Consider the following 13,533-nt stretch of genomic DNA (forward strand, 5'->3'; position numbering starts at 1 on the left):
CCCTCACCCCTTCTTCCCTGTCCCCATCTCCAAAGAGAGGAGAGATAGTATAGCATATACTTTACCTTTCATAGTAATTGAAAATAAGTGAGTAAAGGTCACTGCAGAAACGTGCAGTCTCCTGACATGGAAATGAGTCTACTTCAACTGGGATCTCCTTTATGGACATTAGTGTACATGAGAATAGATTCTAGTTTGGTTTCATCTCAAATTCATGTTAATCTCTTCAGAACCAAAATAGATCTGTATACCAGCACAGCTCTTTAAAAGGAAGAACATTTTTGGAAGAGAGTGTCAGTGTCTCACTTAAATCACTCTATGAATGTAAGACAAACAAACCCCACTAAACTAGTAAATACAGGTGGGTTTTTTTGAAGTGCTGCTAACGAGTGTTGTAATGCTGCGGTTGATAAGCAGTTAATGGTATGCATAGATTAATACCCACTAATTGACTAACGGGCAGATTACTCCTTTGCATGTGTTCAGTTTCAAATTTACCAGAATATATTTCATGCTATTAGACCTCTAAGTGGAATATTTTCTAAATCCCTAGGCCAAGCATGAAACTGGTAAAATTCAGAAAAGGAGATAGTGTGGGCTTGCGGCTGGCAGGTGGCAATGATGTTGGCATATTTGTAGCTGGTGTTCTGGAAGACAGCCCTGCGGCGAAAGAAGGATTAGAGGAAGGGGACCAGATTCTCAGGGTATGTCAAAACCAGTAACAGTACAAGTGTTTTGTTGTACCAAAGTAGATTTTCTTTCTGTAGGATTGAATATGTTGCCTTTGTAGTTCACACGGAGTTTTTTCTGCATGTACTTATTAGATGATTTAATAGCAGCAAAGTCTCTTCTTACTCTGCTCTTGCTAGGAAGGTTAGTATGTTTTCTACATGAAAATTTATAGACTAATTCAGTTGATAAAATTGTTTGATTTTGTTAACTGCTGGGTGACTGAATTGTCAGAGGACTCTGTGGCTACTGATGTTTATAGGTGCTCCATAACATTGAGTATAAAATGAACAACTACCCATTATCCCAGAAGCTCTGCTGTTATTGAGAAATAAAGTGGGACTATTTAGAGGTACAAGAGGCATCTTGAAATACATGTACTTGATGTGTATGAAATTAAGAAAAAAAATCATAGATTCAGATTTCCTGTTGTATAGTTAAATCTCTGTAATAATGTTGTATGCTAAATCAAACTGATTACTTCATTGATACCAGGTAAATAATGTAGACTTCACAAATATCATCAGAGAAGAAGCTGTCCTTTTTTTGCTCGATCTTCCTAAAGGCGAAGAAGTAACGATTTTGGCACAGAAGAAAAAAGATGGTAAATATTTTTGTATATTGGAAGTAATGTAGAAAACTACTTGGAATAGAATTAAAAAGTCTAGTGAATAATGCCTAACTGCTGACTTGCAGGAAATGGGCCCCTTAGACTATTAAGTTCTTTTAGATTTGGAATCAGTTAGTTACTACTGCAAATGGACTAGAGACTGATATGATAACAGTGCAACCCCTCCCCCCACAAACAAACAAACAAAACTCCAAACAGAAAAATTCATCAGAAATAACCCCTGACATCTAAGAAAAGTATCGGCATTAAAGCCTGGTGGAAGCAGAAGAGCCTGTTGTAGTCATGCCATTGAAAATGAGTGATTAAACTGATGTGTTTGCACGTACAAACTTCTTTCCTCATAAGACTAATTCCTTCCAGGGCAACTGAATTAAGCTTGCACTTGCATCAAATTTTTGACTATGAAAGTTGAATTTCTGTTAGTAGAGTTTTCTATAAATAGTTATGCTGCTTAAAATAGAGCAGCTCTGAGACATTAAGGCTTCTTGAAGTAATATTGTATATTTAGAACAAGAAGAACTAAGGTGAGGCATTGCTTTGAGTAATTTTTGTGACTGTTAGGACATGACTGGAACTTAAGTAACACTTGATATTTGGGGATTTCTTTTTCTTTTTTCAGTTTATCGTCGCATTGTTGAGTCTGATGTAGGGGATTCTTTCTATATCAGAACTCATTTTGAATACGAGAAGGAATCTCCTTATGGACTAAGTTTTAATAAAGGTGAAGTGTTCCGGGTGGTGGACACTCTGTACAACGGTAAACTGGGTTCGTGGCTGGCAATTCGAATTGGCAAGAACCACAAGGAAGTGGAAAGAGGTATCATACCTAACAAAAACAGGTACGATCTTAAAATACCGCAGTTGCTGATTTAAAGCTACAATTTTAAGTTCTGCATCTCTATAATGAATGATTGGACTTGTCTGCAGGGTGTGAGTTTATAGAACTGGTTCAGTCAGAAAAAGTGTCGAAAGTTAAAACAAGTGGAAGTAAGATATCTGATCTCTGGATTTGCTTTTGACTCTGCACAATCTACAGATCAACTTTCTTTTTAATACAAGAGGCAAGGATATAGTAAGTTTTAGAAACGTGATATCAAACTCAGTAGTTGTCTTGTGCTTCCTAAGACAGAAACAACAAAAGCTTGGTTCAGCTGGTAGTGGTGGGGTGTTTTTTTTTCTGAAGGTGTAAGCTTGCTAATCAAGCATTACTTCAGAACCTGACCTCCTTGATAACTGGGGTTTGTTGTCATCTTAGAGCGGAACAACTCGCCAGCGTGCAGTACACGCTTCCAAAGACAGCGGGAGGAGATCGAGCAGATTTTTGGAGATTCCGAGGTCTGCGGAGCTCAAAAAGAAACCTCCGGAAAAGCAGAGAAGATCTGTCTGCCCAACCTGTTCAGACCAAGTTCCCTGCCTATGAAAGAGTTGTTCTTCGGGAAGGTATGGCTTTACTCTTCCTGCTGCACACTACAGGTCTGTGTGGTTTGATTTAAAATAGCCAGTGTGTTTAGGAGTATCTTGCATTTGTTTTAAGCAACCACTATATCTTGACTTTTCTTTTGCCTTCAATTCTAGCTGGGTTTCTCAGACCTGTAACCATTTTTGGTCCAATTGCTGATGTTGCACGGGAGAAACTTGCTAGAGAAGAACCAGATATCTTTCAAATTGCAAGTAAGTGTGAGATCAAGTTTTTCTGCAGTTAGGAAACAGTCAGCTTTCTTTACCTAAATTGTTTCTACGTTATTACTTTAGTTAACATGTTTAACAAGACATTGACAATATAAAGGAACAGACTAAATGTAATCCACTGTATGGTTGCTGATAATGGTCTGAAGATAAAAGTAGTATTAGTTCTATTTAGAGCCTTCTCAAATTTCATTTTATTTCTGTACCTTATCCTATTTCTAAGTACTTTTGTAAAGATGTGATTGATGATTTTTAATTTTTTTTTTAAATGGCCAAGACGTGATTTTTTTTTTTATGGGTAGATTTTCATGTATTACTTGGAATCAGATTTGAGCTCTGAAATGGTTTGTTTTATCTTAATGAGGGAATGTAGAATTTGTTGTAAGCGTACAATAGATTTTAACTGTGTCCTCTTTACCAGAAAGTGAACCAAGAGATGCTGGTACTGATCAACGTAGTTCTGGCATTATCCGTCTTCACACTATAAAACAGATAATCGATAGAGTAAGTCTTTTATTGTCACTCCACCTTTAACACCAGAAGAGTAAAACCAGTATAATGAAGTAAAGTGTTAGCTGTTTTAAATGTAGAATAATAACTGAGTGTGTTTGCTTTAACATTAACTTTCTCATCTTTCTATTGGCTAATTAAAAAACCCCATCACCTTCTCCATATTAATAACTGCAGCCTAGATATAGTTCTAGGCTTTGTTCCAGAGAGTGTTCTCCTCTCTCCATTAAGGCTGTTTCAAGCTGTCTCCTGTGTCACTTAAAGCCATGGTGTGACATAACAGCTAGAAATTGTTACTGTATTTATGGAGTTATTAGTCTTCCCCCACCCCAATGTACAGATTGATTACTTGACATTGGTTTTTTTGTGCAAGGACTAAGGGTTCTTCTATTTCCCTTCCTTAAGATGCTTAAAACCTTTAAGATTAGTTCATGGTAAGAGGCTCACCTTTTAATTTCCTTACTTAAAAACAAGGTGGAAGCCTTTTGGGTGCTTCAATAGGAGGGGAGCAAAAGGCTATTGTAGCAGCAAAGTGAGTATACTTCATGCTGTGTGCTTGATTGCATTGAATGAAAGCTGGCCAAGGTTTGCATTTAGAATGAATTTTTATTTTTTTTAAAAGGAAGATGGAGGTGTGTGATGAGACACTAGGTCTTATGTTTCGATCTTTGCTTTTTTTTTTTTTATTCACAGAATGCTAATAGGGCACTACTTACTTTTAGTTCAGTGCCTGGTTGCTTTGAGGAGATGTTTTAAAATGGGGAGTTAAATATTAAAATGTTAGAGTTATGCAGTCAGTCCTAGAGTTCAAAAAGTATATGCTGATGTAGGCTGGTGTTAGAATTGGCTTGGTTTCTTTTATTCTGATATTCAAATAGGAAGAGGATTTAAATCAATACTTTGAACCAATGAATTCTTTAAAGGTAATACAAAATAAATTTGTGGAGTATGTTTTAAAAAAATTGCCTGTAGTATATAAATGATTCACTTCCTTGCCTCTGTCCTTTTTATCACAACAGGACAAACACGCTTTATTGGATGTCACTCCTAATGCAGTGGACAGGCTGAATTATGCCCAGTGGTATCCCATTGTAGTGTTCCTAAATCCTGATTCTAAGCAGGGAGTAAAGACTATGAGAATGAGGTTGTGCCCAGAATCGCGAAAAAGTGCCCGAAAGCTGTATGAGAGAGCTCACAAACTCCGCAAAAATAATCACCATCTCTTCACAAGTAAGTAATTAGACACACTGGATTAGCATTTCTGAGAGGGAAAAGGAGGCAAGATGAGAGAGGCTTCTTCCTCCAGAATTTTCTGCAAATGGACTAATTCAAGCAGTGATTGACTTGCTCAGACTTCCCCATTCAATAACCAGTAGTTAATTGGTGTGTGCATCATTTGCACATGACTGCACGAATGTAAAGCAATCTGAAAACTGAAAATAATACTTGTAACAGATCTGGTGGCTTTGCAGGATGATCAGCCAAAATCAAAATTTGAATAAAAAGGAAAACGATGGAACTTTCTTTTTAACCTGGCTAAACTGAAGCCTCTTTCTATTCTGAGCTACTGTTAACTCAGTATTTCCTGTGGGATAAAATACCCCAAACCACATCAGGCCTTAAGGTTGCTTTGGATGCTAATATTTACATTACTATTTAAATCTCATAGTTTTAACCTACCAGTTTATATTGCTTTTATTATTCATGGTGCTGATCCTTCTCATAGTTCTGCAGAAATCATAAGTCAAACTAATCTACTGTACTTCTAGCTACCATTAACTTGAATTCAATGAATGAAGGATGGTATGGAGCGCTCAAGGAAGCAATTCAGCAGCAACAGAACCAACTAGTGTGGGTTTCAGAAGGAAAGGTAAGAAATTATGTGTTTAGAGAGAAATGGCAAAACTTTATTTATGAGAGGTTTTTTGCTTTTTTCATTGTAACTGGTATTACACATGGGGGCTGATGGTTGTGGGATGAAGCGTATTTTTCTTTTTTCCTCCTCATTTTAACTGTCATTTGGAAATCTGAAGCAGTAATGCCTCAGGGCTGTATGAGCTGCTCAAAGCTGATTTGTCACTACATTAGTGCAGTTCTTCTATTAAGGAGAGCTGTGCAGTTGTCCTTATCCATGTAGCAGTGTAGGAAAGGAGCATTTGCTCATTGCTGCTGTTAACTGGAGGTTTTATAATGCTTTGAACACTTTGTGGGGATTGGGTGTTTTTTTCATCAAAGAACTTTTGGGTATTTTGCTGCCTGTGTGCATGGGGTTAGGATTGCCTGATAATGAATGATTTTTTTCACTAACAGAAAAGCAAATGGCATATTCATGTTCTTTGACCTTTCTGAGAACTGTGTTCTCTCAGTTGTGAGAACACAGATGCAAAATCACAAGTTGGTATTCTATGTTTTCCCCTAAAACTCCACTTACCTTCTCAAGCTGCGTGTTAACCTGTGCACATTAGATCCATTCCTCTCGAACTGTTATTGAGTGAAATGCCAACTGTTTGCTTACTTGTAGCAAATGATGAATTGGCTATTGCTATGTGTTTCTTAATTAGATTTTAGCTCCTTTTACCTCCTTATATCTACCTTCAAAGTAGTGATTCTGATATCATAGTATCCCTCTAAAGTGCAGCTCTGTATCTTTCCAAACACTTTGATATTTGTGGACAGCGTGCACTGTCCCCTCCCTTACAATCATTTTACTAAGGGGCCAGATGACTGAGTGTAAGAGCCAGGCTGCAGTAAAGGCTTTTAGGTCTAAGTTTGACATCTTCAGTGATTGAAACCTCCCCTGATTTCTCCTCCCCTGTGATATTCAGAACTGCTGAATCTTCATACTTTTGCTGTGCTGCTGGATTTGGAATATAACTTAACTTTTTCACTACCAAAATTTGTCTTGTTCTGAACTACAATATAGATGCATTCCATTTGTTCAGTTTTTAATTATTCGCAAAAAAAATTTCCAATATTTACATTGGAAGGAAAAAGGGGATTCTTTAAGAGGTATTTCAATAAATGTGTACTCTAATTTTGACACAGGCAGATGGTGCTACAAGTGATGACCTTGATTTACACGATGACCGCCTTTCTTACCTCTCCGCTCCTGGCAGTGAGTATTCCATGTACAGCACAGACAGCAGACACACGTCTGATTATGAAGACACAGACACAGAAGGGGGTGCTTATACTGATCAAGAACTGGATGAAACTCTGAATGATGAGGTTGGGACTCCTCCTGAATCTGCTATTACACGCTCTTCTGAACCGGTCAGAGAAGATTCTTCTGGAATGCATCATGAAACTCAGACTTACCCTACTTACGCATCTCAAGCTCAGCCACAGCCAAATCTCAGAATAGATTCTTCAGGGTTTAAAACCACTACTTCTCAGCCGGTAAGAAAGCATTTTATATACTGACCATTTTATGCTTACTTCAGGTTGCAAGTTCTCTTGATCAGGAAATCTCCATTTATATTCTGCTTGTCAGTGTCATGAGTGCATACAAGAATCTGTCAACAGCAACAATACTGTGTTACAATGAATTGGAGAATCAGCTTGCCCTGCCTGTTTTAGCGACTTATTTTGACAGGAGGGGGATTGAATGTTTTGCTTTTTTAATCCTCAACCTAATGAATTTCTGGAAGTGCTAGTGCATGATACTTTCAGTACATTTCATTCTACATTTAGCTGCATCAGTCAAAGCATCACTTAGATTATTTTAATATAAATCAAAAAGTCATGCATTGATTCAATAGCGGTATATTTAAAATATTTTAAACACTTCACAGAAAGCAGAAGCCTCACCTGCAGTCCCTTACCTTTCCCCGTCGCCTGAATCAAACCCTGCAACCTCATCAACCTCTGCAGTAAATGCTAATGTAAACCTAACTAATGTCAGACTGGAGGAGCCTACTGCTGCTCCTTACAACTCTTACCAACCACAAGCGGGCCCCTTAAGAACACCGAGTACTGAGGGAGCTCATATAGTGCTAAGAGATCAAGAGCCATCATCCTTATCGCCGCACATAGACCCAGCAAAGGTACCTGTGCCACATTGTTGCGCTGATTTCCTGCTCTACATCAAGCTCGCACATGATCTTTGTTTTGCCCTTATTTGAAGAATCCCTTCTGATTTATTTTTTTTTTTCCTGTGAGAGATCATGCAGGTTACCAAAAACGGTGCATCTAAATTGCTAAGCATCATCTAATGTTCTGTGTGCATGGCTTCAAACTATCCTTTTCACTTCTCAAAAAGATGACTTCTTAAAAAAAGGCTGCATTCTGTATTTTGATTTTACTTGAACTGTGACTTCCTTAGCTTGACAATGTTCTGCCGTTAATGAGGCCTCGAGAAAAATCTTATTTCCTTAAAATTACACTGGTTTTTTGTAATCAAGCCAAATCATTGATCATGCAGTTGAGTCGAATTTGTTGGGTGACTTCTGTATAAATCCTCAGCAATGCTAGAACTGTGTTAATCTATTTTCAGGTTTGACTTCCACTTTTTCCACATCCTGCAAAAAATTGTGTGCCCCCCCAAACATAAAACCCCAAAGATATGGCTATTACCTTTGTCTTTCCCTTTTAATCTACTGTTTTTGCTTAAAAATAGGACTGAAAGGGATCTCTTGAATCACCAAGTTCAACTTCCTGCGGTTGCAAACAACTGCATCAAATTATTCTGCTTTTAAACTAAATGAAAGCCAATATTTAAAACTTAAATTTGTTTAAAATACTACATTTCAGATGCAGCTGCAGTTAGTTACTCTTCATTTTAACTGAGAAGTATGTCCCTCTCTAACAGGTGTACCGAAAGGATCCATATGTTAATGAAGAAGCATCCAGACAAAGCTATGTCTTAAAACAGCCAGCAATTAATCACCCAGTACAGAGACAGGAAAGAGACCCAAATCTGATCTATGAATCCCAGGCTCAGTATGCAGAAAAACAACCGAGCAGGGACTATGAACAGTCAACATACAGGTATGATTCTACAAACTACGTAGATCAGTTTTCTCGTGGTTATGACCCTCGCCTACATTATGATGACCGTGTGCCTCCCTATGAGGAGCACTGGGCATATTATGAGGAAAAACAACCCTATAACCAAACAAGAACAGCTTATGAAAACCAGCCTCCTCGGGATCTTGATTCCAGACAAAATATAGAAGAGAGCACAGACCGCAGCTATTACCCAGCACAACCTCGTTTTGAGGAAGCCCCTGCGATGAGCTTTGACGGCAGACCTCGCTATGAGCATGCACCCAAAAACTTCAGCTTGCCACAGGTGCGATACGAAGATCAGCACACTGTGGGGTATGACACGCACGGGAGATACAAACCAGAAGCTCAGCCATACCAGTCAGCCATATCTCGATCTCCAGAACCCAAGCAGTACTTTGAGCCACACATAAGGGGCTATGAACAAGGTCCTCCTCAAGCTTACAATGCTAAAGCTGGACAGTATGAGCCTTCTCATAGCACTTCAGGTGTTTCACTTCCTCCTCCCCCTTCATCACAAACCAAACCAGAAGTTTTGCCTTCTAACAGTAAACCACTGCCTACACCACCATCTCTAGCAGAGGAAGAGGAAGATCCAGCCATGAAACCACAGTCTGTGCGAAGTAGGGTTAAGATATTTGAGAGGAGAAGATCCCCGTCTTTAGAAAAAATGAAGGACCCGAGTGATACATCAACTGTCAAGGTAAGTAATTTAAAGTTTTTCATTTGTTCTTTTTTGCTAATGAGACTCTATTGCAAGAAGTAAAATACTGTCTTGGAAACAAAGCTTTACTGCTTATGAAATAGCCTCTTAGCAACGTGACTGGTATGTTTTAAAAGCAGAAACTGAGCACTTTTGTGAAAACACTGATGGGAACCTTACCAGTTCATCTTTTGCTAATATTTAGGGGGAAAGGGCGGCAGTCTTGGTTTTCTTGATCATGAAGAGCTTTATCTTTCAAAGTGTTTGAAACTAAGAGAATATGCTGTGCTTCTCTTTCCAGCCTCCGGAACTAGCACCTAAGCCTGCACTCACAAGTGTGACTGGTCCAAAACCAACTTCTCAAAGCCAGTATGAGCACGAGAAAACAACTTACAGGTAGGTACACAACTGATTAAACTTAGTTTTCATTTTGGGATTAGACTATTCAGAAGCACATCTTAGTGGTTCAATTTGGAAACTGCAGAGAGGAGTCAGAGTGGGTCAGTATGATTTCTGTGTCAACAGTAAAGCAAGGCGCTGAGTTCTCGTGGGTGTAATAGCTGGGAAATGGGGGAAGGACATAGTGTTTTTTCAGCATTTTTAGGGAAAAAGCTTGTTAAGTATCTCCATGTTACTTTTTTCTATATTTATTTGTGATAATTAGAAAGTAAAACAAAAGGGAAAAGGTAAAGTCAAAGGGAAATAAAGATTTTCTTTCTTTATGGTGTGCCACAGCTGTCTAATTTTCACGCAATATAGGTAAAAAAGGCAAGGTGTACAATTATAAGAATGACATGCTCATTGTTTTATTACTAACTAGATTATAAAATAGAACTGTAATTCAGGTGTAATTATGCTTGTTCAACTGGGCAAGGCAACTGTATATTATTATTCTTGGTTAGGGCCCCAGAACCACAGAGACCTCAAGTGAAGCCACCTGAAGATATTGTGCGTTCCAATCATTATGATCCTGAGGAAGATGAGGAGTATTATCGAAAGCAGCTCTCGTACTTCGACCGCAGGAGTTTTGAAAATAAGCCATCTGCACAGGTCCCTGCCAGCCATCATCCTGAGCCCACAAAACCAATACACTCACAGAATCAGCTGAATTTCAGTAATTACTCAAAGTAAGTTTGGGTTGTTTGTTTGTTTTTTAATTTGAAAAAGTAGGGAGGCATATGGGACTACAGCAGAAATCCTGCCCGTGTCAGTGGAATTCCAGGGATTTGTGGTACTGAATTGAAATTTTGTGTTCATGAAGTCTCTGTTTAGATGTAGCTTTAGTTTGAAAACACATAACTGCATAATTTTGTTTTGGTAAATGAATAATTTTTGTAGGTTTCAGGGCCTTCAAGGTGTTATTTTTGCTTGCCACTTACTACCATGCAATCATAGGATTGTTTAGGTTGGAAGAGATCACTAAGTCCAACCATTAATCCAGCACTGCCAGGTTCACCACTTAAACTATGCCCCCAAGAACCACACCTACATGTCTTTTCATCTCCAGGAGTGATGATTTCACCACTTCCTGGGCAGCCTGTTCCCATGTCTGATAACCCTTTCAGTGAAGACATATTTCCAAATATCCAACCTAAATCTCCTCTGGCACAACTTGAGGCTACTTCCTCTTTTCCTGTGGCTCGTTGCCTGTGTGAAGAGACCTGACTACAACTTCCTTTCAGGTGGTTGTAGAGAGTGACCCCCCTCTTCTCCAGGCTAAACATCCCCAGCTCCTTCAGCCACTCCTGATCAGACTTGTGCTCCAGACCTTTCCCCAGCTCCATTGCCCTTCTTTGGACGTGCTCCAGGACCTCAATGTCTTTCTTGTAGCGAGGGCCCCGGAACGGAGCCCAAGTTTTGAGATTCCTCACCAGTGCCCAGTGCAGGGGGATGCAGTAGTCACTGCCTGGTCCTGCTGGCCACACTGTTACTGACACAAGCCAGGTGCCTTTGGCCTTCTTGCCCACCTGGGTTTATGTTCAGCTGCGTTTGACCAGCACCCCTGGGGCCTTTTCCAGCCCCTCTGCCCCCAGCCTGCAGCTGCAGGGGATTGTTGTGACCCAAGGGCAGGACCTGGCATTTGGCCTTGTTGAACTTCACACAATTGGCCCCAGCCCATGAATCCAACCTGTCCAGATCCCTCTGCAGAGCCTTCCTGCCCTCCAGCAGATCGACACTCACACTTATGGAGTCATCTGTGAATTTACTGAGGGGTTGCAGTCAGTGCCTTCATCCAGATTGTTGATTATGTTCTGTTAATGATCATAAACAGAATGTAACAAAATATTTCCTTAGTCTGATATGTAGTGCTTAAACATATTTCAAAGCAAAGGTTTTGATTTATTGAAGTTCTATATATGCATTTTTTTCTGCAGACAGGATTGTACAGGTTAGCCACGTTTGACATTAGGAAAATGAGCCTTTAGGGGATATTGCTGAGGCCAGAATTTAATCTGTTGATGGAAACATCTGTTTCCTGTATTGTTTTGCTTCCTTGATTTGGAACATTTTGATACAGAAATTGTGTGAAAGCTCATGAACAGATTTAGCTCAGGTAAAGAGCTGGATATTTTGGAGGATACTTAATCAAACTTTGTGAATACTCTCCACAGTTACCTAAATTTGTTTTGGTTCAAACTGTAACAAGGTGTTTTAGCTGTTACTGTGAAAAGCTATCTTGGCTTGCTGTGTGCAGCCTGAAAATTGGGCATTTTGGAAGGCTTTTGTTGTATTACCGCTTGAAACATGGACTGTTCAGGTGAAGCTGAAAACCTGACAGCCTTAATGTAAATGAGATCTTCAGAGTGAAATAATAAATTAACTAGCCAAAGTTTTATAATATCTAGTGTATGTGCAAGGTGTCTTTCATGTACTTGATACACTGTATTCCAGTGCTTGAAGGGTTTGAGCTAGAACTAGGGAATCCTGTTCTTATTCCTTTGAACATTGTCTGTGATCATCCAGTGTCTGTCTTTGTGAACTGAGAATATTGGAATATTTCGAAAAGCTTGATAGGTTTTAAAGGTTTCACTTTTATTTCTAGTTAAGTCTACATTGGGTAACTGATTCTTATTCTGCTCTTTTACATGCTAAGGAAGGCATGCACATAGTAATCTGTAACCAGTTCTGATTCCCAGTCAAAGATGTTCCTTATCCTTCCTTTTCACATGCCCAGTGTCTTTTGATGGAAAGATGAGGGTATAGCTGTCCTGCTCTCTGGGCATCATAGTCACAGACCTAAGAAAGCTGTCTTGACTGGCCTCATTGCAGTAATTTGGAATGTTCTACTCTCACATACAAACCCCAGTGTTACCCAGAGATGTTCCATTTTGATCTGTAGGCAGTGACTGTGTTGCCACTGTGAATGCAAGTCATGCTTTGGGAGAAGTGTTGTGAGCTTTCATCAGGTAATTGTGAGGACTGAAATTCTTCAGATGGAAAGTGTTGTAAGCTTTCATTGTACATTTGTTATCCTGCAGTGTTGTCATGCATGCTGAAAAGCATGAGAGAGGTACACAACTATTGAATTTTTGCTGCAGAACAGCTAGTGGTTGAGATTGTTCCATACTTCTACCCTTCACTTCTGTCTGCTGTGACACTTCTGTTCTTTGGCTGCTCAGTTCTGATTTTCTTTTGATTGTGAGTTTATGTATAACTTCAGGGCTTGTACGAATGGAAGGTGACATCTTAGTGCCACAAAGGAGTAAGGTAATACTGGTTTTTAAGCCTGACAATTTCATATATCCGGGGGACAAACATGTTGTGGTTTTGCTTTTTGAAAGAAAGTAACCCTTGATGGGAAGGGACAGACATGGGAAAGAAAATTTACCCAGGGCAGTCCTGTGCAAGTAGACAAATACTAAAATATTAATGTAAGTGGAAAGAGATAAACAAGAACACTGCTCACTTGGACAGTACTGCCTCTTGTATACTGCAGTGTCCTTGTGTGGAAACACAAACCAACTGCTGTCTTGAGAAAGCATTGGTATTTAGGACTCTTCTCTCACCAGCTTCCACACTGTACCCTGTTACTTGCTCGTTATTCATCTTTTTTTTTCCCAGTGAATTTCTATGGTAATTGCTATTCTGTGAATAAACTTGTCTAAAAATAAACGGGACTAAATTTGGATTTTACAGGAACTGTTGATTATGCAATCTCTTGCTCCTGAATAATCTGTATAATGTATTCTGGGTACAGAGGACAAATTTTATTTATTCATGAGCAATAACTACAACTTTTTTAGCATTTAAATATTAATGTGAAACG

At 39.1% G+C, this 13,533-nt stretch overlaps 1 protein-coding gene across 4 annotated transcripts in view; it reads left to right on the forward strand.

Moving 5' to 3' along the window:
• The window catches only part of TJP1 (tight junction protein 1), a 165,966-nt gene that overhangs the window by 140,438 nt on the left and 11,995 nt on the right, over window positions 1–13,533 (forward strand). For all 4 annotated transcript variants that reach the window (XM_027704367.1, XM_027704368.1, XM_027704369.1 and 1 more), the window contains 13 exons: window positions 554–704; window positions 1,225–1,333; window positions 1,980–2,199; window positions 2,616–2,800; window positions 2,936–3,031; window positions 3,468–3,550; window positions 4,576–4,786; window positions 5,326–5,426; window positions 6,602–6,955; window positions 7,351–7,602; window positions 8,367–9,266; window positions 9,568–9,662; window positions 10,169–10,393. In XM_027704367.1, coding sequence (XP_027560168.1) covers window positions 554–704; window positions 1,225–1,333; window positions 1,980–2,199; window positions 2,616–2,800; window positions 2,936–3,031; window positions 3,468–3,550; window positions 4,576–4,786; window positions 5,326–5,426; window positions 6,602–6,955; window positions 7,351–7,602; window positions 8,367–9,266; window positions 9,568–9,662; window positions 10,169–10,393 — 2,982 coding nt within the window. The remainder of the gene's footprint in view (window positions 1–553; window positions 705–1,224; window positions 1,334–1,979; window positions 2,200–2,615; window positions 2,801–2,935; window positions 3,032–3,467; window positions 3,551–4,575; window positions 4,787–5,325; window positions 5,427–6,601; window positions 6,956–7,350; window positions 7,603–8,366; window positions 9,267–9,567; window positions 9,663–10,168; window positions 10,394–13,533) is intronic.

Source organism: Neopelma chrysocephalum, unplaced genomic scaffold, assembly GCF_003984885.1.
Source record: "Neopelma chrysocephalum unplaced genomic scaffold, ASM398488v2 Primary Assembly neopelma1_274, whole genome shotgun sequence".
NCBI classification, from domain to species: domain Eukaryota; kingdom Metazoa; phylum Chordata; class Aves; order Passeriformes; family Pipridae; genus Neopelma; species Neopelma chrysocephalum.